Raw genomic sequence first — 24,752 nt, forward strand, 5'->3', positions numbered from 1 at the left:
CCATCTAGCGGCTGTGTGCAGGACACGCTTACCATGTCAGACAGCTTAAAATTTAACACTCGCCAAATGCAAGTAAAAATTGGTTATCGCTAGTATATAAAGTAGTATTACTCACCATTTGGTTCAATTATCAAATCGCAAGGGCTGTGTTTTAAATTTATAAGTATACAGTCCGATGCTCTGTATGCTTCAGAGTCGCTTGTAGTTTTTTTAGTGTCTCTGAGTGTCTAAGTGAGTTTAGGACATTTTATATTTTTTTAATTATTTGAAAATACAATGCGCTTCAACCATCTTTGCAAATTTGTACTGACAATGGTTTATAAATCTGTTGTCAATAAAATAAAAAAAATCTTTAAGATCTCCGAAAGCTTTAATACCTCAGAATAAAAGTTTTATTTTTAACATTTGAAAGTAAAAAATTTAAAATTGTAATTTTACTGTAAAATAAATTAATATTAACTTTTATTTTTTTTTATTTTTCTACAGTACATGGTGGTTCAAGTTTTCCTTTTTATCCCTTGTTGGTTGTCTGTTGGTTACAAATGATAGCAGAGTTCCAAAAGAAAACTTAAAAATTCTGTTTTTTTTTTATTTTGTGTTTTTTTTTAAATTATGCATAAAAGCAAGCAATGCAACAATATTACAAGCCTGCAATTCCATTATATTTGTTGTTATATCACAATAATTGTTTGCATTGAGTAGTTATTATTTCTTGCACCACCTCTGTTGCCCCCTAGAGACTGTTCTTATTATAAATTATAAAGCATTAGAGAAAGGATGGCATTGCAACAGTACATCTTTATTAAAAAGGCTTTTGTTGTGTCAGTCCAATGCAGTAACCAAAGACTGGTGTTGATGCTGATGCGCAGGAGCCATGTCATCACTCTAACTCAACAACTGCACATAAGCACTTCCTGCTACTGTATGCACTGACAGCACTGCAGAGCTTTAACCCATACTGTATCTCTCTCACCACACAAGCTCTTCAGTTTTCAAACACACAGGGGATTTCAAACGTGTTTTCTAAAATGTAAAGACAGGAATTAATTTTTCTAACATGGAATCTTTATAAAATATGTGCCTGTGGAATCATTTCTGCAAAATATTACATGGCTTCTTCACGTTTAACGACACTTTCAAGGTGAAATGTCCAGTGAGTGGAATACATGGAAGATATAGTGAATACATATGGAGTTGATTATGTGATGATTCATGCAGTCTGGTAAATATGTTTTGAGGAAAAAATTGTATTGTGCAAGGAACTGCATGAAAATGATTCTTTATTAATTGATAATATGCCCTATAATCAAAATTGTGTGAAAAGGAATAAAGTAGGTATAGGTATAGTTACGTGTATGTACTTTTTTTGAGTTCTGAAAATGTAGGTAGTAGTACAGGGTTAGTAAAACCCCCCTGAGTCTAGTGGGTCTCTAGACTCCAATTTGAAAAGCCCAGTCTTCAGATACATAGCTTTTTTTTTCTGTTTTCATATGCAATGCAAATTGTTCAGTAATCACTCACTGTGCTTTCAAAGGCCTTTCTCTTAAACCTGAATATTGTGCCATTATTTACTCAACCTCATGTCATTCCAAACCTCATCGTTGGCAAACCATAAGGGTTAACAAATAATGACAAAATTTACATATTTTGGGTGAACTATCTCTTTAGGAAGACATGTCTTCTCAAAGTTAGTGCCGTTATGTCAGATCACGTTCAGAATCTGTTTTTGTCCTTATTTCCTTTTTGTGGCAAAGGCTGTTAAGAGGTTTGAACGTTGCTGTATATGAATCCATCAAGTGTCAATTTGCTAATGTATTTTTTCACTCTCTCTTTCCATCAGTTGATTTTCTGTCAGATATTTTTGCTGTTCAGCGTTCGCTTTACCAGACTGATATAGCCTGATGTAATTTTTAGTATTCAGTGTTACCTGCAGAATAAGCGTGTTCCTTAACCCCACAATTCTGTTTAAGGAACATGTTTTTTACAATGACAGTTTGGAACAGACAGCTTTTAGTCTGTTTTTCACATTTGATGCATTGTCCCTATAGCTGTCTGGGCTTTTTTCCCTATAGCATCCATTTGTGCCACTCCAGTGGTGTTTAATGTTCCTGTCAGCATGCCCTCTGCTTTCTAAAAGCCAATAATGTACATACACAGACTAGTACAGAGAGCCTCCATTACCTTTCTGCCATTATGTCAGATACCACAGCAGGAGTCAAACTGTCCCAACCAGTGCCCCCGAGCCAGTGAATCTCGCCAGTTGTATGTCCTTGCAGTGAGACGATGGGATATTGTTACATTAGTTCAGCACAATTTGAGCTGTTGAGGAGAACCAAGACCTCTGGATGTGTATCCGTAGCTCTTTGGTCTTTTCTGCTCACCATTCTTAGCTTAAACATTTCATCTTGTTACACCTTTTAGACCCAAAATAATCCTGTTTCCTGTCTGGTTTCCCAGATCAGCCATTGTCATTTTATTGGTGCATTCATTTTACATATCCACAGCAGAGATTTCATCTTCAAAAATTACATTCAAACTACAGTGTTGACCCATTCAACTGAAACCTTCTTCAACCCACTTTCCAAAGCACATATTTACTCTTGGCTTTCAAACAATATTACAAAAAAAATTTTTTTTCAGGACATGTTGCAGTAATCTGCTCTTCTAAAAGTATTTAAAGATTTATTGTTGTCTGTGAACTCTAAAATCTTTTATGGACCTTAACATTGATTTCGACTTAATCAACCATGCAATTCATTGTATTGTGGTTGACATTAATTTGCTCCACTGCAATAATCCAGCATTACACCTCTGAGATCTTCAGGCAATCCCTGTTAGACTTAAAGAGTGATTGTGCCCTTTCTGCTCTCTGGCTGCTTGAGGGCTGTGAAGCATTTCAGAGTATTTTGCCCATCGCTACTATTGATTTATTTAAACCCTGTCTATAGATAACCTTTTCTCTTTGGACTGTGCAAGAGCTTTTGTATTGAATTGTGTGTTTTTGTGTGTAATACTGTGTCTTCTATATTATATATTGTAGATTGTATATATCATTATAATATCTATTGATTTTTATATTTTCAGTTATTTTAATTTTAGTTTAAACTTTGGTAATTTTATGTGCTTTTGTCATTTTAGTTTTTTTATTATTTATATATAGCTTTAATTTATGTTTATTTCAGTTTTGCTTTTATTAATTTTAGTAGTTCAACTTAAATTTATTTCAGTTAATTGCAAAGGCAGAATTTCTCATTTTCGTTTAAATGTTGTTGTTTTTTTTAAATGTAAGTTTGTAGTGTAGTAATATGGTTTTAATAAATTTACTAAATGCTATTTCAGCTTTATTTCAGTTAGCAAAAACAATTTTAATAGTTTTAGATAACAATAACACTGTTTTGACTTGTCTTTCCCAGCATTTCACTGTCAGACAACTAACTATACCTGTGGCCTGTAGTACAAAGCGAGGTGAACAAACTCAGAGTTGCAGAGTAAGTTTTGAGTTGACAAAACCCGATAAAACCAACCTGGTTTAGATCAGGATCAGCGGGATCACAATGCTCGATATAAACATTCACTGACAGTCATTTAAAATTCAAACTTAAATAATTCCATTGCATAAGTATTTATACCCTTATCTGGGACAGTTGGCGAATTCAATTGAATGGGTATGATTTGGAAAGGCACACACGTCTTAATGAAAGTTCCAACAAAAGTTCTGATAATGCATAACAGAGCAAAAACCAAGCCCTGGGGTCAAAAGAACAGCCTGTAGAGCTCAGAAACAGGTTTGCGTCAAGCCACACATCTGGGGAAGGGTTCAGAAAAAAATTCTGCTTCATTGAAGGGTCACAGAAGCATGTAGTCTCTGTTACCCTTAATGGAAGAAGTTTGAAACAAGTTGGATTCTTCTTAGAGCTGGCCTCCTGGCCAACCTGAGCAATTGATGGAGAAGGGCTTTGGTTAGTGTGGTGACGAAGAACCTGATTGTCACTCTAGTTGAGCTCCATGATCATATGTGCAGATAGGAGAAATCTACAGAAGGAAAAACATCACTGCAACACTCCATCGATCTGGGGTTTATGGTGGTGTGGCCAAACTCAATCCTCTCCTCAGTGAAGACAAAAGAGAAAACACTTGGAATTTGCAAAAAGCACCTAAAGGGCCCTCAGACTCGGAGAAACAAGATTCTCTGGTCTGATGAACCTCAATTCTAAGCATCATGTTTGAAGGGAACCAGCTTTGCTCATCACCTGCAGAGTACCATACCAAAAGTAAAGTGTGCTGGTAGCTGTTTTTCAGCAGCAGGGACTAAGAGACTCATCAGAACAGAAGAAAAGCTCAGTGCACCAAAATATTGAGAGAGCCTTAATGAAAACCCAGTCCAGAGCATTCAGAACCTCAGGCGGGCAGAAGGTTTACCTTCCAACAGGACAGTGACCCTAAGCACACAGCAAGAGTGACATATACACAACGCTGTGAATGTCTTTGAGTGGCCCAGCCACAGCCTGGACTTGAACCCAATCAAATATTTCTGGAGAAACCTGAAAATGTGCGTCTGCTCCCATCCAACCTGACAGAGCTTGAGGGGTGAATAGGTGAGGAGACAAATGGCAGATAATTGCCAAATGATGAGCAAAGCTTGTCACATCAAACAAAAAAGACTTGAGGCTGTAAAGGTGCTTCAGCTAAATATTTAGTTAAGGGTGTGAATACTTATGCAATGTACCTATTTGAGTTTTTTATTTTTAATTTACGAATTTACGAACAATTCTGTTTTTGCTTTGTCAATATGATGTATGGAGTGTAGATTGATGTGGGGGAAAAAAGTAATTTAAAGCAGTTTAACATAAGGCAGCATATATATTATATATTAGTGCTGTCGATCGATTAAAAAAATTAAGTAATTAATTGCACATTTTTCTGAAATTAATTGTGATTAATGGCGATTAATCCTACCTAACTTTGAAGTTTTTAAATATACTTTTATATTGCAGTAATTTCGCATTCAATTTTCAAATTAATGTACAAACAACATATTTTTAATATTTGTTTAATGGCATCTTTTTTTTAAATTCCCTATAAAAAAAATGTCCCCTAATATTAATTTTAACATCTATTAGACTTAATAACTTCTAATTTAAGTGAACTTAAAACAATCTTCACATAAACCCATTATAGTAAATGTTATATTTAGCTAGGCTACCTATGCTCCTCAGCAGAAATATTCAGAAATTTAATAAAGTTATCAAACACTAAAGTTCTAAACTAAATACAGGTAAATACATACAGCTATATAAAAGTTGATTGATTGATTTCCTCTTTTTTTTCTTTTGTTCTTGATGAACAGACATCACAGCAGCTGGTTATTAGGTTGTTTTTGGCTGCTATTACTTAAGAGCTGTCACTGCTGAACGTGACGCGGATCTGACACGCATCGTATTTTCTCTCAACTCTCATCATCTTTTCTGACCCATTTCAGTCTCTACTAATGAGCTGACGAGTTGAATCGGGTGTTAGATGAGGGAGACAGTGCTAGGATGCTCCAGGACAGTTTTGAAAACCATTTCAAAGACATGTTCTTAATGTAACTCATACAACATATTACATGCATACACAGTTTTAAGGCAGCTTTAATCGCCTTTTTGGCAACGTCATGCCTTAACTGACCACGACATTGCATGCATGTAGTTTATTTCGCGCTTTGATATGAATTGAAAGTCTCCGGATTGATTGGATTGTAAATACGTTCTGCAACTGAATAAATGCACTTCTTGTCAAGAAAAAACAGACAAAAAACAGCAGTTGTGAGTGGGATGGCCAGCCCTTAGCTCCGTCCCTGCGTTAACGGCGTTAAATAATTTTAACGAGTTAAACTGAAAAAAATTAATCGCCTGTGTTAACGCGCTAATTTTGACAGCAGTAATATATATATGACTGTAAACTGCTTTAATTTGGAATGAGAGATAAGGGGGAGTGGCTTTATTGCATCAGATATATGTTAATTTTCTCACTGCTGATTGGTCCAGTTTGGGTTTGCGATCTCTAACCCAGAATAAAGCCTGCTCCGGAGCAGAGTAGATATGTAACGTAAGTTACCATGGTGACAAAACCCATTCAAAACTAACCAATCCTCTTTAGCCCAAAAACTCTTGAGCAAAGAGTTTGCTCAAACTAAACGTGAACTTACCTGGGTAAAAACTGAAACCGGCCTCGTGCTACAGACCACTGGGTAATTTCACATGTGCATTGCTTTTTCTCCATGTTTCAAATTTATTTAATTTGACCCATTAAAAGTGTTCAGTCCAGGCAGGTGTTGTCTTTTTTTTTTATCCAGAGCTTTTTTGATTTGCAGACACTGGGTGACCACCTACTGCTTAATAGTGATTTTCAGCCAGGCAACAAGCCTGTCTTTGGACTTTTATTAATTTACAGGCTATGCGTGTGTTTGATTTCCTCACACCTGTCTTCACAATTACACACATGCATACACAGACACTCACACTCATTAATGTGGCTCATTATTCCTCCTCCCAGTTCAGTGAATTCCTGGCCACCATCATAATGGTGATTTGTGGATTCACATTGTACATTAGCAGCTTTATTTCACCAGTGTATCCTGCCCCTCTTTTCAGTAACAGTGCTGCAACTGCCAAAGAAATTGTATTTCAGCTGAGTTGAAATAATTGAGTGTGATGAGAGAAAACAGACCAGATAGCACAAAATAATACAAAGACAATAAACAGATAACACTCTTTCTATTGTATTGTCTTTGCTTGCTACACTGCACCCAGTGTAGTATGTATGATTCACAAACCAGCTATGAGCCTGTTAAATAATCAGCCAGTCAAATAGACGAAACAAATGACTTTGAATTAGTCAAATTACATGATCAGTCCGTGAGAGCGATTACTAATTAGCATCTGACTCACTGACTAAATGTGTGTGGTTTTTAGTTACAGATACACATTCACAAATAGGTTTTATTTTAATCAATTGTATTTTAACAGTATTGTTGGTTTATCAAGGCTGCGAAACACTGTAGGAAACATTGCGTATATTTTGTTCATGATAGTACATCTGATTCAGCGATAGATTTAGAGACTTGTTTTGCCTCGTGTTAATGTAAATACTTTATCATTGATTGTTTTCCTGACTTACTACTCTTGCTTTCCTCTGACCCCTGTGTCAGTCTCCTGTTATGAAATGAAAGAAGAGTTAGAGCTGGACCAGGGGGATTGTTTGCATAAGGCTTCATCTGTGGACACTCATCCGTCTTCAATAGAGGGACCAGCGTTTGAACACTAATGATCCTCCTCCTGCTTTACTGTCTGGCCCTGGAGATCCAGTGGAAAAACACACACTTACACACACACAGTTGAGTGGGTCTGACAGCAGCCCATCTTTTCAAACGCATACACAGCGTCTTTGATCTGTGTGCTTACAGCCCTGAGTTGGATCTCTGTAGTGTTTGCTTTGTCTTGTTCTTAAGGAATATGTTTCCGCTTTCATCCCTGAAGATTTTCAGGCTCTTGCCTTATGTCAATAGATCATCAACTGACATCAACATCAAGTCATCAACTGATCCATGATATTGGGATTTTATCTGATATTTGTATATATTTTGAGATTAATTAAAGTAACTTTGAATACTTACAATAAATACAATTGTTTTAGCACTCAGTTCTGTTATATATATTCTTAATTAGTGGTGCTTTCTGAAATCAAGCTAGCCATGTTTATACAGTGTTTTTCAAAATGCATTTAGATTGAAGGTAAAGTTCTACACAGAACTCCAAAAGATGTTTAGATGAAGAGGACTTGAACCTTCAGCCTTGGTTGAAATCATACTTGGTTTCAGTGGCAAAGGCCATCTTCTGCTGGAAAAGAAACAGATTACAATAATATATGCATGCCATATAATGTCTAGTTACATATGTGCAATGCTCATCATATTTCATTAAATAAATGAAAATAAATAAAATGATTTACTATGTTAAGACAATGATTAGATTGTAGAGAATTCATGCACAACATGTTTGTACTGTTTTGTAAGTAAGTGGCGCACAGAATGTATGTACTGTTAAATCAGAAGAGCAATTGGAAAAAGAAATAATACCACAGACTTGTGTCTTGGAACAAAAATATATTAGAAAGTTAGCAACTTAGCAACCATTGCCACCAGAAACCATTCGGAATATTATCAGTTGAACACTCTTCAGCATTGTGTTGGTGAGTATTGAACATCCAAGCATCACTCATTTCTTCAGAAAATATAAAGTAATTTATTTTTTGACTGCACAGCCAGTGACAGATGAGACAAGTGATCTTGAAGAAAAAGAAGTCGCCTCATTGCCTGACTGTCTGTGATATTGTTGTGTCGGATCAAATGTTATGAAGTTAATTCAGATAGCCATCTTGTGCAAAAACACAAAGGCTGCATTTTTTATCATGCAGAGATGATCAAACGAGCGTAAATGCTCATGTTGATGACAGCTGTACAGAAGCTCATAGTCAGCTGATTACTAGTGATGCTGCTTACACCTGTGCGATGCAGTTTTTCATTAATTGTGACTGTTGCTTGGTTAATTTGTGTCATTAATCTTTCTTTATCTGAGGTAATTGCTTACTGAGCACTGCAGTGGTTCCAAAACATATTTGGACATTGATGCCGCAATTAAAAATGTATGAATGTGATGAATTGCTTATGCTCCTCTATTGTAAGTCTCTTTGGATAAAAGCATCTGCTAAATGTGTAACGTAGAGCTGCACAAGTAATCATATTTTAATCACAATGACGATTTCTGCTTCTCTTTTTAAGTATAATCTAAATTCCTCAAAGCTTTTCCCGTAAATTGATACATTTTTCACCAAGTGTTTATTTGATGTTCCCCACATGGCAACCATGCACACATTTTCTCTCTTCGCTGCAAAAAAATGATAATGATCTGCAAAAACAGGCAATCATGTATATGTTGGAGTTTAGTGATCTCCATTACAATATTCTGTGTCATACAGCCAGTCCGTGTTCCCTCAGAAGGCCGCTTGGGCTATTTTCCAACTCTAAATCTGTGTGCAAACCTTCTCAGTGATGAACTGTAATAAATCCAGACTTGAATCTTGACTATATTGTTTGTGATATTGTGGTTGATGAATAAATGCACTTACACAACCTCAGTTCTACAATACAAAGTAAAACAAAATTTGGAATTATTGAAAATTAATTTTAGAAATTTAAGTTTTTTCTTTGAAGTAAAATAAACCCTGCGTATAGGTTGACAGTGTCTTGATTTGTGCTTACATTAAAGTGCCATCATTAAAAAGTAATTTCTCAAATGAAAATAATCGTGATTAATTATTGTGTTTTATATTGAGTAAATTTATATGAGTGATTTATATGTTGTGCAAAAAAACTAGTAACATGCAACCCTATTTTAAATGTAAATGTCATGTAATGAATGTTATTGAAATAAAAAACTAAATATCTGACCAAGAGGCATTGGCTAAGAAATTATGCATTCAAAGGGATAGTTTGCCCAAAAATGAAAATTTTGTTATCATTTACTAATTTTATTCCAAACCTTTCTCTTCTTTCTGCTGTATTTCTTTGTTGGATAGTTTGCTATCTAATACAGTGGCATTCATACATATTTTGTGTACAGGAGTAGGGCCAGAAATGTTGCTTTGTTTAAAAAAAAAAAAAAGATAAAAGAATAGCAAAAACAAGAAGGCTGCTGTACAACAGAGAAATCTCTTTTGGACATCAGTAGCACAGGTGTTCATCAGCATGTGAATCCGAGGATCACATGTAAAAAATACTGTCGGATCCTGTTCCAGCTCCAGAACAACACCTCAATCCTCACTCAGTCTTTCCTTCTGCCGTTTCATCCCCCTTATTTATTACTGTATACTGCTTTTTCTCTCAGGTTCCAAGAAGGAAATCTTAAGGAAACTTACAACAGTTTTCAGCTCGTCACTTTTTCCCAATTAGAAACTGCACTATTAATGCACATGTCAGGTTGAGCTTGTTGCATAATAATCAGAGGAATGCCATTCAATGCGCGTGTGCGTGGTTTCTTGTACTTCCTCTGTGATTATGCAATAGCTTGTTGAAGTATTCTCTTTTCACTTGGCTTTCAAACACCATTTCAGATCAATTGAATAAAAGCAGTTCAAACCACTCAACCCGTAAAGAGTTCACTTGAATGTTATTGGCATTAACAAAAAGAGCTCATTCAAGTTTTAATGCGTTTTATTTGCTTTCGCAACTCCCTGTTAGTATTTTGTCATTAGGTTTGCACATGCTCTGGCAGGGTCTGAGGAAGTTCCTTCCTAGTTTTCATGTTTTGCAACCTTGCACACTCAGAAGTAGGTTTGCTCGATCTCACAATCTCTTTTTTTCTTTTTCTAACTTCAGGTTTATGTCTATCTTGTTTAAACTCCGTTTCCCTCTCGTCAACCTTACTGGATTAAAGTCCTGTCAGTCACAGCTGTGTGTCTGTTTACTCAACCCTCTCTCCCCCCCCCCTGTTCTTTCAGGCATCTGCGTGAACTGCCAAGGCAACACCGAAGGACCCAGCTGTGAAAAGTGCAGGTATAATTTCTACCGGAGGCCTGGTTCTCCTGTGACAGAGCCCTGCATCCCCTGCCCCTGCTCCAGCGTCACCTCCACAGGCAGCTGTAAGCTCGGTGAGTCCTTCCCACATGCACGTCAGGCTAGTGTAGCCCACGTTAGCATAGCCTGCTAAGTTTATTATCAAGCTCATATTGGCCACTGCTGTAGGAAATTCAGAGGAGACTTCCACATCTGGGATACGTAGAGTACCCCCCTCTCATCTGTTTTGGATTATGTGTCTTGCATCATTCTGGCCAACCGCCTGCTATCTGAACTTCTGTGTGGGTGGACCGAGTCTTTTAAGAGAAGAGAGGTTTATTTTAAGTGAAAGTGAAACTGGAAACTTTTTTTCTCTCCTCTCTGGGCCTCCACTCTGAACTAAACCCTCACAGGATATGTTTATGAAATGTACTGTAAAGGCGAGAACGAATGGGGGAGTTTCTTGTGACTTATTCAGAAAGTGTTTTGGTCAGTCCTGCAATGCTCTGTCTCTCTAGGCTGATTTTATGTGCCATGTTTGTGAGGAATTCTGTGATATTGCTTTGTTGATCTGTAGAGGGGTTTCTGGGTTTGCTGACTGCAGCAATGTTCTTGCAGCCTTGCAAGCTGATGTAAGGTAGGACCTCACAATGGATAAATACCACATAGACCAGCAAAAGGGCAGGTGTTCCCAGATATCACAGTAGTGTACATCACAAATGTAGCCACACAGTGTAGCTGCTGTTTTTGTGTAACAGGAGAAACATTATAACATATAAGAATTACAATCATAATCTTTTTTTTTCTTTTCTTTTTTTTTTAGTAAAGATTATTTTCTCCTTAATAAAAAAAAAATCAAACTAAGAATTTTTATTAATTCACTACCACTCAAAAATGTGGGGTTGGTAAGATTTTATTCTAGCCAAGGCTGAATTTATTTTATTAAAAATACACTAAAAGAGTATAATAATGTTGTGAAATATTATTACAATGTAAAATAACTGTTTTCTTTTAATATATATTTTAAAATGTCATTTATTTCTGTTATGGCACAGCTACATTTTCAGCAGCTGTTATTCCAGTCTTCAGTGTCACATGATCCTTCTGAAATCAAATCATTCTGATATGCTGATTTAAAGCTTAAAGGTGCCATAGAATGAAAAACTGTCTTTACCCTGTCATATTTAAATAATAACAGTTCTGTACATGGAAATGACATACAGTGAGCCTCAAACACCATAGTTTCCTCCTTCATATGTAAATCTCGTGATTAAAAAAGACCACTGAAAAACAGGCGAATCAGAACATAACACCGACTGTGACGCAACAGTCGGGATCACTACGCCCCCAACATTTGCATAAACCCGCCCTTGTTCTAAGCCGGCCGAACCATCAGAAGCTCTGCAGGTATTGTAAATAAACAAGCGCGGACAACAGCGAAAATAACAAAATAAATTTTATGTTCCAGGCCGTGCAGGGGGTGTGAAGTGCAGGGATGGGTTGGTGTCTGTATTCAGAAAGGCACAGAAAGCAAATAACGCGAGCCACTAAAGGGACATGGTTAGCTCGTTGCTAGCGGTAGCCTGTTACAGTACATAAGATTTCACTCTCAGTAAGGAGAGATGAGGATGATGGCGAATGACTTACAGATCCTGAGCACCACTGACAAGCATCTGATCTTGTGAAATGTGTGGTAAGTACTGTTGCTCCATAATGTAAACATAGTTTGTGTGATCGCGTCTCTTGAAAGTGAACTATAACGCGATCGATGGATCGTTCAAAAGCAGTTTCAATGCCTCGCATACTAATAACGGCTCCCTGATGCCTGCGTTTTATATACAGTATAATTACCCGACGATATAACTGCGAGAGAAAGTATTTAAATATATATTTTCCTCCCTGTGCTTCCTTCTTGCTGATGAGCCGTACTGTGAAACAGCCAATCAGAGCAGAGCTCATTATTATTCATGACCCTGCCAAATAAGCCAATAACAGACCGTTTCATTCTAGGGAGAAATCCTAGGGTTGTAAATGGACATGTAAAATCGTTTCTGGAGATTTTTTGCCCTTACCTAAGCCACATACCTTCTGTGTAGATATCAGAGAACAATTTAAAATACTGTATCAATGCATTCTATGGCACCTTTAAGAAACATTTCTTATAAAACCGCATGTGAAATAGAAATTCTTAATAATAATTAGTCATTTTAATAATTTGTGTAATAAGTTGTTGTAGTTTTTACTATTTTGTAATATTGTTTTGTAAACAATGTAAGTAAAAAGCTGTCTCTTATCAATTAAATTCAAATACATCCTTGCTAAATAAAAGTATTAATTTCTTAAAATCTTACTGCCCCAAACTTTTGAACTGTTGTGTATTCTTATTTGATTTAGTACATGAATTCAAATATATAAATTTTATGAAATTACAAATACGTTTTATGCAGTAGCCACTGTTTCTAAATCAGAAGTGACTATTTCCCCAAACCAAGCACCTGTAATCAGAGCCTTGATTAACACTTTCTGCCATCTATACCGTAGTGCCATAACAGTTACCTGCTGTGGGATTTGAGGCATCTGGTCTTATTTGTGGTGTGGGTTTTGCAGGCTTTTACAGCCTTTGTTTGCATCTGGCTCTAGAACATTATGGTCATAAAACTAATCTCGGGGTAAAGAGCTTTTCAGGCACAAGTGTTGTCCAAGATGGTAGGTAAAGAATAATTGAAGACAGGCTGTTGTATTATTAGAAAATAATGCACACCCGAGGTGGTGATGTTTTCTAATAATTCAACGGACAAAAGTAAATTATTCCGCTTATACTACTGTTACCACACCTCAAATATTGATCAGATGTTGTATTTCAAGAATTCGTCAGATTTTTGTCCTTAAAACGCTATTTTGAATGGGATTAATTTCTTACACATCTGATCCTTTGAGCCTTCGGTAGCAGACTAATGCAGTTATTAATGAAGTTGTTAGAGAGAGAGAGAGAAAGAGAGCGTAAATGAATTACCTGAGTCTGTGCATCTTTCAACAGTGTTCGGCAGCAGCATCTCAACTAAAAGAACAGCACCGTTATTATCTCACTAGTGAGAAATGTCATGTTGCTTTTAAGTTGCTAAATTATTTTACTAATAAAATCATCAGAGCAGGGCTGACAATGTGTTTCTGTGCACGTGTATGTTTCTGTGTTTGCGAGTGTCTAAACTGTTGGAAACTTTTTCCTTCGTCAAAGCAGAGACCAGGAGACTTTGGGATAAGTTACTCTTTATTGAGAACTTGCTGTAGTCGCTGTAGTCATCCAAGTCTGACTCAAACAGTATACATTGTAGTTTATATACATTTCAAGGGGGAGGGATTTACATAGAGGTGGATACACTCGGAACAAAGCATGTAAATGAAGTATACAGGTTTAGGAACCCGCCCCAGACTCTAGAGTGTTACCAGTCCTAATTCAATCAGCATAACTATTCAACTGTATAAATGCTAATCCAATCAGCCTGACAGTATCACCCAAATGGTCAGGAAGTGCCTACAGACAAAAGGTTAATGTCTCAGACACCTGGGCTGCCTGACTTCATCTTAGAATGTCATCATCTTTACCTCAAAATGTAAAACACACTGTTTCAGTTTATATATAGTTATATAAATAGTTATACTATTACATTGGAACCTAGATTTATCCTTTTATAAATTTGTAATCCAACAGTACTTTGTGTGTGCATTTATAAGGAAGAGAGAACAGAAATGTTATCGAAATGTGCTTTCCATACTTAATAAAGCATAATTTTGTGGCAAAAACAGAGAAATAATTAATCGTTTTTATATGATTGTTTAATATATTTATTTGTTTGGTCAGTGTCGTTGTGGGTTTTGGTTTAGCTGTTTTAGGCTTTAAGGACTTTTGGAATAACTGAAATCATTAGGTGAAGTGATATGGACATGTAATGTGGTCAAGACCTGCCTGGAACTACTTTAACCATGCATTTCCCTGGAAACAGTTGCACACCTTAGAACGTTCGTCAGCCAATCAGATTCAAGCATTCAACGGCCCAGTAGCATAATTGAGAATTAATCTGTTACTTTACTTTTATCCAAAGCGACTTACAAATAAGAAAAAGTAACAAAAAGTTAAAACTCTGTAAATACTATCTACACACACATTTAAGAAAATACAGAAATTAAATAAAATTGACAAATGCATTCAACATTTCAATAGTAAACATATAAATGAAAATCTGTTCTTTCCAAGATTCACCCTCACCTTGATTAAACTGTCATTTGAAAAAAAAAAATACAGTAATATCTATCCATTCATATTTGCAAAACTACAGTTGTCTTATTCTACTAAATAGAAGTACAGTTCATCTTAGTTATTGGTGTGTATTTAGCATTGCAACTAGAGAACATGTACATTTTCTTCTTGATAGAGGCTTTCTTAATCAAGTTATACATGTCATGTTGTAGAATTGTCAGTTCGTTGTCAGTTATATTTATGCAAATGCTGCCAACTGAGGCTCATCAGGATAACTAAAGGCACATCTGTAATAGAAGTTGTATTAGTCGCTTACATGTGATTTAAGAGCAAGCCAACATACCTGCCCAGAGCTCTTTCTAACTCTCCCTTTTTTCCAGTGTTTCTGCTGTTGATTTGGAGCAGCAACTGATAAACAACATTTTGAGATTATACATCCTCTGACAAAACTTAGCTAATGAATAATTAATGTGGCTTGACTCCTCAATCAAAAAGTAAGGCTTCCTTTAATGAGAAAAGTGTGTGTGTAAAAGAGAGAGTGTTCTTCATCACGCCTGTATCTGAAAAGCGGCCCACACTGAAATGGGAACTACAGGTTCAGCCTTTGAGGATTAGTGATTATGGTAATGGAATGCTAATAACCAGCACAGTCAGGACAGCGGCTGATTTTATTCAGCCCGTAAATCCCTGAAGATGCAGCCTGATGAGGTACAGGGGAGCACACGAGTGTTAAATGAATTCCTCATTTACTCATCAAGGCCAAACTTTTATTAACAGAACTCCCTGAAGACTGAAAGTACCATCAGCCGGCCTCTAGATTACACTGCTGTAGGCTCACTGGACGTCTCTATAGTGCTTACTGGGGAAACTGTGTTTTACTAGGATCTAAACAATGGAAATATACTCTTGGCGAGCCTTATACTGCTCTTTTAGGATTTATGTGATGGATCAAAGTCAGAAAGGATCTTTATCAAGTTTTCATCTGACGTCTTAATTGCCCTCATCATAAACATAGCATCAGTGTAATTAACACTACATATTTTTGCTCTGGGATGGTGTGATATCTCCATTTAAAAGATCAAATTTAAAGTGCAGTCTGGATGCAAAATACTGTGCATAGATACAGAATTAACATCCTCAGAAAGAGAAGAAATTAATAAATTATTTACAAAAGCTTTATATTTCAAATAAATTCTGTACTTTTGAACTTTCTATTCATCAAGAAATCAAGAAAAAAATCTCACTGTTTTCATTCAATTTCAGTAGCACAACTTTTTAATTGTGATAACAAGAAATGTTTATTGAACATCAAATCAGCATACTGGATTGATTTCTGAAGCACCATGTGACACTGAAGAGTGAAGACTGACCTGCTGCTGAAAATGCAGCTTTGCATCACAGGAATAAATTACATTTTAAAATATGCTCAAATAGAAAACTATTTTACTGAAAGTTAACTATATTAAATTGTAATACTGTAAAATGAGCATAAAAGACTTATTTTCTTATTAAAATAATCTTAGCAATGCCAAAATTTTGAACGGTAGTGTATATTGGTTAAAGTCATATTTTTTGTTTGTATAATGTAAGCTTATGTAATATAATGTAAACTTAAGTATGTTTATGTAACATAAGCTCCATTTTTAGACTCAATTTTTTTTACCGCTTCAGACTGTTTTTTGCTGTCATTTCCTTGCTTTCCTCTTACTTGTACATTTTTAAGCAATGAGACCATGATTATATTTACAATTCAGTATGACCTTGAGTGCCTTGTTTCTATAAAATGGCTACTGCGTATTAAATAAATAAATAAATGTTCTGAGGACACATTGTCATTATATTGTCACATGGACAATGGCCTTGATGGGTGCAGTGATACACACAATAGATAGGTGTCATACAGCAGCCATTGTGTCTTGTCGTTTCACTGGAAAGCTGTATTGGCCCCTTCTGCAGTGCCTGAAGTAGTTTTTTTAAGTTTTATAAACTTTTCAATCACAGTCTCTACATCAGGGGGAAAAAGATTTTGAAGTTGCTTTTCTGAATTCCAGTCTTGTAGTAGAAACATTCAGAAGTCAGTTATTTGATCTCTATAAATGGCTGGATTTGCTTTGCTTCAGTAAATCTTTGTTTGTCCATATAGCACCGTCTGATTTAACAAATGCATGCTATCTCAGTGACTGAGTGTAATCAATTGTCCTGAACAGTGAACAAGTCATTGTACCTCCTATTGATACTGTGACATGGCCTTAACAATTTCTGTTGTGCCTCGTTAACTCAGACAACACTTTCTCGCTGCCAACTCATCACATATTGACGCTTGGTCAGGACTCTTTGACATCACTTTTTGATGTACAGGGTACACCTTTAGCATAATTTTTCGACGTGCAGGGTCCTCCATTGCTTTCAACCCTTGGCATCAGTATGCTGACGCGAAAGTAACTGGGAATTTTATCGTCATGATTGTAAATTGTATATTGGTAATAATATTGCCATTATTGCATGTATGTTGGGGTGTGATTTTTCAAGGTAAACAGTCACAACAGTTTTATTTCTATTATATTATTTACACATTCATGAGCACGTAACCCAACCCTTGCCCCTAAACCTACCATTTGACAATAAAACACAAGATATAACAGGCAGATACAACTGCCATCATAATTTATTCAAAAAGTATTAATATTCCAAGTCTTCCGAGGCAAAACGATTGATTTGTGAGAGGAATAGACGTGATCACCGTCTCTGTCTGTTGTAAAGCTCATCCTGTGCTGCAGTCTCTAATCTGTGCGCAAATTCAAAAAATGCCACCCGAAGAAGCCTTACGTCAGCCTTGATTGTGAAATGCTATTTGGCTCTTGTATGTCTCGTGACCGATTGTGTCACTCTACGGGACGAGAGTGGGTTTTTGAATGAGCTGTGAGCGTGTTAACGGAGCGGGATCATTTTTTTTTTAAACATGCAGCAAGCTGTTAAAATATTAAAACGTCATATATATGTACAGTATATGTCATATAGAGAGCAGATGACTAATTTGATTCATTTACTGCCCATTTAAGTTTGTTCCATGTGGGGAAGTCGTGGCCTAATGGTTAGAGAGTCAGACTTGTAATCCAAAGGTTGCAGGTTCGAGTCTCGGGCCGGCAGGGATTGTAGGTGGGGGGAGTGAATGTCCAGCGCTCTCTCCACCCTCAATACCACGACTGAGGTGCCCTTGAGCAAGGCACTGAACCCCCAACTGCTCCCCGGGCGCCGCAGCATAAATGGCTGCCCACTGCTCCGGGTGTATGTTCACGGTGTGTGTGTGTGTGTGTGTTCACGGTGTGTGTGTGCACGTTGGATGGGTTAAATGCAGAGCACGAATTCCGAGTATGGGTCACCATACTTGGCTGAATGTCACTTCACTTCACTTAAGAAGAATGTCACGTCACTATCTATCTATCTATCTATCTATCTATCTATCTATCTATCTTCAGTGATTAAAACCTTATGTTTTACTCTCTTATTCGCATAAAGACATCGTATGGCTTCAGAAGACTTGGAATACAACACGACTTGTTTGTAATGCTTTTATACTGCTTGTTTATGGTTTTTGCAATAAATACCCGTGACTGCACTTATATTTGCCTGTTACGTGTTTTATATTGTTCAGAAGTGGGTAGGTTTAGGGTCGAGGTGGGGTTAGGTGCTCCAATGGAAGTATAAATTTATATTATTAAATTTTTTTACAAATGCATGCAAAGCATTAAATTAAGACAAACAACTGAAAACAAGGAGTGAGAACGTGTTGACTCAGAACCCATGAGGTTTCCAAACACACACACACACACACGCGCGCGATTTGGTGAGACCATGTAAGTGGAGCAAAATTGACAGGCGCAGATGAAGCTCTCATGTCTGCCATTATAAATTCATGTAGTTGTGTAGTGCTTATTGTTTGATGAACTAGGTGGATGAGTTTTTGAAATATGGAATTATTAAACTCTCTCAGCGATCTTTCAATACTGTACATATTTAACCATATTGTGTTCCTTGGTTTAATTAGGTCGTTATTTGCAGGTCTCTCCTACAGAGTGTTTCATGAAATGTACTATTGTAAATGTCTGTTCCAAAGCAGCTTTCAGTCATTATTTGATCTGTGTGAAGTTTGGAGGGGCTTTTGAAGATAGATATAGCAAACCATTACATGAAAAAATATTCTATCAGTTATTTATATGAGATGCCTCCATTCCCAGCTCTGTGCATATTTTCTTGAATATCTCTTAAAGTTCTATGTATTTAACTATAGGCTATATATTTTAGGCATGTACTGTATGCAGATATTTTTAGTTAATAGATTTTTTAAGCAAGGACACATTAAATTGATCCAAATAACAGTAAAAACTTAAGGTTTCTATTTCTATTTCTATTTTTAAATAGTTCTATTTTTAAAGTGTATCCCCAAATATGTACTGCTTAAAAACAAATATTAAGCAGCACAAAAGTAATTTTAAATGGTAATAATAATTCACAATACTACTGTTTTTTTTTTGTTTTTTTTACTGTATTTTTGATCAATTAAATACAGCCTTATTGAGCATAAGCGATTTTAGTCAAAAGCATTAAAAAATCTTACCGACCGTAAACTTTTTGAATGTGTGAATCTTTTCAGATGTGTGTTTATATTATTATATACTCCCTCCCCCCAGGTACTCTGTGGATGTCACGCTTTATTTAAGGCAGAAAGCTGCTAAAAGCTACACAGTCGCTGTCGAATTTAACTGGCATGTGAGTGTAGTTACTCATTCAATCATTATCAACTGATATTTCTTCAGCAATTTGTAATGTCTCTTTTCTTTACAAGTCTAAACTTTAGAACAGAATCTCTCTGCTCTCCTTGCCAATGCTAGATTTCCTTTGTGAAATGCATGTTTGATTTGCATAGGCTGGCTGAATTTGCATTGGAAATGACCTAGCACTGGTTGGCTTGTTATCTGCCATGCAGTGTCAGTTGCTATAATTTTGATGAAGTTGCCTGCTTAATTCCACCAGAGCTTCAGCTTTGATTCAGTAGTGTGTGAAAAGTCTTCTATTGGCCACTGCTATTTTCTTTATGTCCACCCTTGTGATGTACAGAGTTTGAGAGAGGGAAACATGCAGCAAGCTGTTAAAATATTAAAACGTCATATATATGTACAGTATATGTCATATAGAGAGCAGATGACTAATTTGATTCATTTACTGTCCATTTAAGTTTGTTACAATATTATATTATGGTTCATTATACACTCTTTATTCTTTACTATATCTTCAGCAGTGTTGGGGAAAGTTACTTTTAAAAGTAATGCATTGCAATATTGCGTTACTCCCTAAAAAAGTAACTAATTACGTTACTTGGTTACTTTTTATGGAAAGTAATGCATTACGTTACTTTTGCGTTACTTTTTAAATATGAGCAGGGCTTGTTTTTAATACAAGAAAGTTCTAATCATAGCAAATGTAAAAGCCCTTTCGCACCAAAAAGTGTAATGAATAGACCTCAGGCTGAAGGAAGAGTAAATTCACGTCTGTGCAGTAGAACGCAGGAGAAGAAGGTTCAACACTCTTCAGCAATAAAAAAACAACGAAGTACAATTGTTAGTTTATCTAAAGTCATTTTTGCTGCTTAGTATGGTTGCACTGGATCATATTCTGATGCATATTCTTTTTGCGTCATATTCTGAGTTTGCATTTCACTGTTTTAATTAATTTTGATGAATACTAAATCAGTTTTTTGCGAGTGGGATGAATTAATGCACATTCACATTTAGTCTAGAACTACAGAAACAGAATGACAGCGCACTGTCAGTCAATAAATGGGAACAAAGTAACTCAGATATTTTCTTGTAAATGAAAAAGTAATGCGTTACTTTACTAGTTACTTGAAAAAAGTAATATTATTACGTAACTCGCGTTACTTGTAATGCATTACCCCCAACACTGATCTTCAGTATGGTCAGGAAGTGTAAAAACGGTTGGAACAGCTGTAGTCCTTGAGCATGTCCATACCTGTTTGAGCTTGGTGCTTCAAACGTTGTGTACGTCTGTGTGTACGCTTGTGACGCTGAAAAAGCAACCAGGTTAAAGTCACCACACTACGGAAGCTTCTGCCGACGATACAATTATGAAATGGTTAAACATTGACTAGCCTCAATTCAGACATTATTGTCACGAGTCCGAGTCGCAGCTACATCAGGAAGCATATCTTTTGTGTCACCGTAAATCTTTGTTTGCTCTAACATGTTGGGACATCTGCGCTGCTAAGCAGTCCTGAATTTTTTGTCAAGTTTGTCGTCTTCAAAAGAAGCGGAAAACGGCTTAACACATACAGGTGAGACCGAACCAGAGAAGTCTCTGTGTGTGTTTACATTGATTTCACTCTGACCACCAGCAGCTCAAGTGGTCTGTCTTTCTGTTCCTCTTTGTTCTCTGTCTTGTTCATTTAATTTGTGTTAATGTTCTTAATTCTGTAGTGAAATAATCGTTTTAAGTTCAAAGCTTAAGCTCTTTGTCCCTATGTGATTTTTGTTTTACTGTCGTGATGATATATATCTAAATGGGCTCTTTTCTGCCTCATTCACTCTCTGTCCTTTCATTGTGTCATTATCTTACCATGATGGTTATTGCCCTCATGCTTGAGAACTGTGGAAAATTGGTGCTTCTAGTGTAGTATTCCCTGGGTCTACATCACTGCCTGGAGGTTTGGGTTTTATATCCTGCTGTCGGCCAGGTGCAGGTGCTGAGCCTGGGCAAATGAAGATAGGAGGGTCATAGAGCCCCCTGATTCACTGCCCCTCTCCGTATGTAACATCAAAATTGCCTCTCTGCTAGATATATTTGATTCACAGCAGGTACTGCGTACAGTCGGTCTTATTGCGTCTCTCTCTCTTTTTGTATGGCTCAACATGGTTTTTGCTTTAACTGTACCTTTCTTCTTTCCTCCCCCTCTTCCTCCTCCTCCTCAGTTCTTCTCTTCTACTTTCCTTTTATTTTACCTCTGCTTCATTGGGCCAGGTTATAAAATTGATTCCTTCTTCTGGTTCTGAACTCATGTATTTTTCGTCTATATTTGGATGGGCACAGATTTTTTTTTTTTTTTGACTTTTGTATTCATATCCTTATTTGTTATTGATTAGAAATGCACTGATGAAACAAAGGGCTGTCAATGATTGCAAAGCCATCCTATCATTCAAAATGTTGTACACTACTAGTTACATTTTGCGGTCAGTACAATTTTCATTTAAAGAAATGAATACGTTTATTCAGCAATGATGCATTAAATTAATCATTTATAATTTGACATAAGATGACTGACAAAAATGCTGCTGTTTTAAACTTTCTATTCATCAAGGAATCCTGGAAAAATATGCTCTGAGAGCAACCTCAAATTCTCCCCAAAAAAATCAGTGAAGAAAAAAAAGTGTACAGATTCTGTCTGGCCCTGCCAGTTGGTTTTGCCAAAAGAAAGAGAGAGAGAAAAACATGTTTGGTTGAGGCTGCTGTGCTCATTAATGATTTTAAAAAAGTGTCTCTTCTCGATCATCTCTTCTTTTTTTTTTCTCTACAGAAAGTAATCGCTTTTTATGAGCACTAGATGGCAACTAATTTCCTTAGTGTCAGAAAATGAAATGTCCCACAATTGATATTGCTATTGAAAATAACCTGTCAGTTGCATTGCAATTGCAAGTACTTTAGAATACACTATAAATTTCTAAGTAGTTCCTCAGTACTTTCCCAGTAGTCATATAATCATCATGCTGATTTTATGATATCATATCTGGTTCCAAGCTGTTTAATTGCAGTGGCAGGTCACACTCTATACATCTACTTTCAGTATCCACCCTTCATGTGACATTTCTGTCCAATGAATACAGAAAAGTTTAACATTTTTATGTTCTTAGCTGCACTAGAAATGAAAAAATGACATTTACAGTATGCATTCATCACATTATCTCATGCTATAGCATCATTCCCTGTGGACAAGTGGCACATTTTTAAAACATTTGATATTGTTTTTTTCACTCTTTGACGTGACAAACATCAGTTATGTTAGCAGACAAAAGAAAGATGTTTATCTGCAGCATGTGTCATCCTCCAGAAAAGCAGGTTTTGAAGCAAATGTGCTTTTGAAGACTTTAAGCAGTAGTTCTTCTTTGTGTGCCTGAGGAAGAGTGTCTTCACATTATTTTATTTTATTTTTTATTCAAGCTTAAGAAATCATCAGCCCTTTTCATAGGCCAGATTTGCCTGTTGTTTGATTTACATAATATCACATGCAAAGAGGAAAAAAACTTTGACAACACATTTACAAAATTATTGGAGGTTAAAAGTTCGCCTGGCAACTGAATATAAACAAAGACCTCAGTTTCTTTTCACTCTGTCCTCAATATCCTTAAAAGATTCTGCCATCTGGTGGCCAAATGAAACAAACTCTGGGTCTTCAGATGCCTTTGTCAAAGCTGAAGTTCTTTGGTTATTTTAGAGAAAATACATTGTACTGTACTAGTAATTAATTCTATTTTAATAGAGTGAATTTAGTCTATAACCTTAAACTTCCTTTGTCTCTTTATGTGTTTAGACTCAAGTGGCCAGCCTTTCTGTGTCCAGTGCAAACCAGAGTACCAGGGTCCCAACTGTGAGCAGTGTAGTGATGGCTTCTACAACGCCGACAGCATCTGCCTTCCCTGTAACTGCAGCGGGAACGAAGACCCCCGCATATCCCCTCGGATCTGTCACCCGGACACGGGCCACTGCCTGAGCTGCATCAACAACACTAGGGGGCCACACTGCGAACGCTGCGTGGAAGGCTTCACAGGGGACGCGCTCGCCAGGAATTGCACTCCTACAGGTGAGAGCCTGCAATAGTAAAACTTCTAGTGATTTTTGGCTGCAGTTGGGTATCATTTATTGATCTATTTTTTTGTTCGCATTATTGCATCTGTACCCTGCATTCTATTTTTATTACGTTCATTCATATCATTTTCAGCAGTTCAGTTAAAGCTGTATCTCTGAAAACCATAATTTGTCAGTGCACTTCAAAACTGAAGAAAAGTGAAGTGAACCAGTCGAGAGAGGTTGAAACTGATCCAACAGGTTAACTCTTTCTCGTGGAAACACTGAGTCGCTTTCATATGCATTTGGAGTAGTTGCAGTTGTTTGAGTTGCAGATTCACTTTTGAAATGACAAGATATTAAATGATTCACGTTGATGTTATCCAGCCTTACACTATAGACCGTGTGAACAGGAAAGACCTGAATTTTTGATATTAATATATTTAAGAAACTATTTTAAATGGTGATTGGGGGAATGGTGTGGGGAAGTCGTGGCCTAATGGTTAGAGAGTCGGACTCGTAATCGAAAGGTTGCGGGTTCGAGTCCCCGGCCGGCAGGGATTGTAGGTGGGGGGAGTGAATGTCCAGCGCTCTCTCCACCCTCAATACCACGACTGAGGTGCCCTTGAGCAAGGCACCGAACCCCCAATGGCTGCCCACTGCTCCGGGTGTGTGTTCACTGTGTGTGTGTGTGTGTGTGTGTGTGTGTGTGCATTTGTTCACTACTCACTGCTGTGTGTGTGTGCACTTGGATGGGTTAAACGCAGAGCACCAATTTCGAGTATGGGTCACCATACTTGACAATACGTCACGACTTATTGTAAAGTGCTTTGTGTGTTATGTGGCTGTGGTTTTTGGAGAGGAGAGGATGTGTTGTAGAATGACTAATCCCATGACTCAGAACATCTGTCTGTACACTGCTGATTCTATCAGTGGCATACTGTGAAGAGGACAGACCGTACATTCCCACAGGCAGGCTGACTCGGGCTGCCAAACAGTGAGCTTGGACCACAGGGTGAAGATATGAAAGAGAGAGGAAAAAGAAAAGAGTGATTT

The 24,752-nt window shown here is 36.8% G+C and overlaps 1 protein-coding gene across 1 annotated transcript in view; it reads left to right on the top strand.

The window, feature by feature from the left end:
* Window positions 1-24,752, top strand: part of LOC306870633 (multiple epidermal growth factor-like domains protein 9) — a 66,932-nt gene that overhangs the window by 38,986 nt on the left and 3,194 nt on the right. The window contains exons 4-5 of the mRNA XM_079418021.1: window positions 10,537-10,686; window positions 23,443-23,712. Coding sequence (XP_079274147.1) covers window positions 10,537-10,686; window positions 23,443-23,712 — 420 coding nt within the window. The remainder of the gene's footprint in view (window positions 1-10,536; window positions 10,687-23,442; window positions 23,713-24,752) is intronic.

This window comes from Barbus barbus, assembly GCF_936440315.1.
Source record: "Barbus barbus genome assembly, chromosome: 6".
Classification (NCBI taxonomy): domain Eukaryota; kingdom Metazoa; phylum Chordata; class Actinopteri; order Cypriniformes; family Cyprinidae; genus Barbus; species Barbus barbus.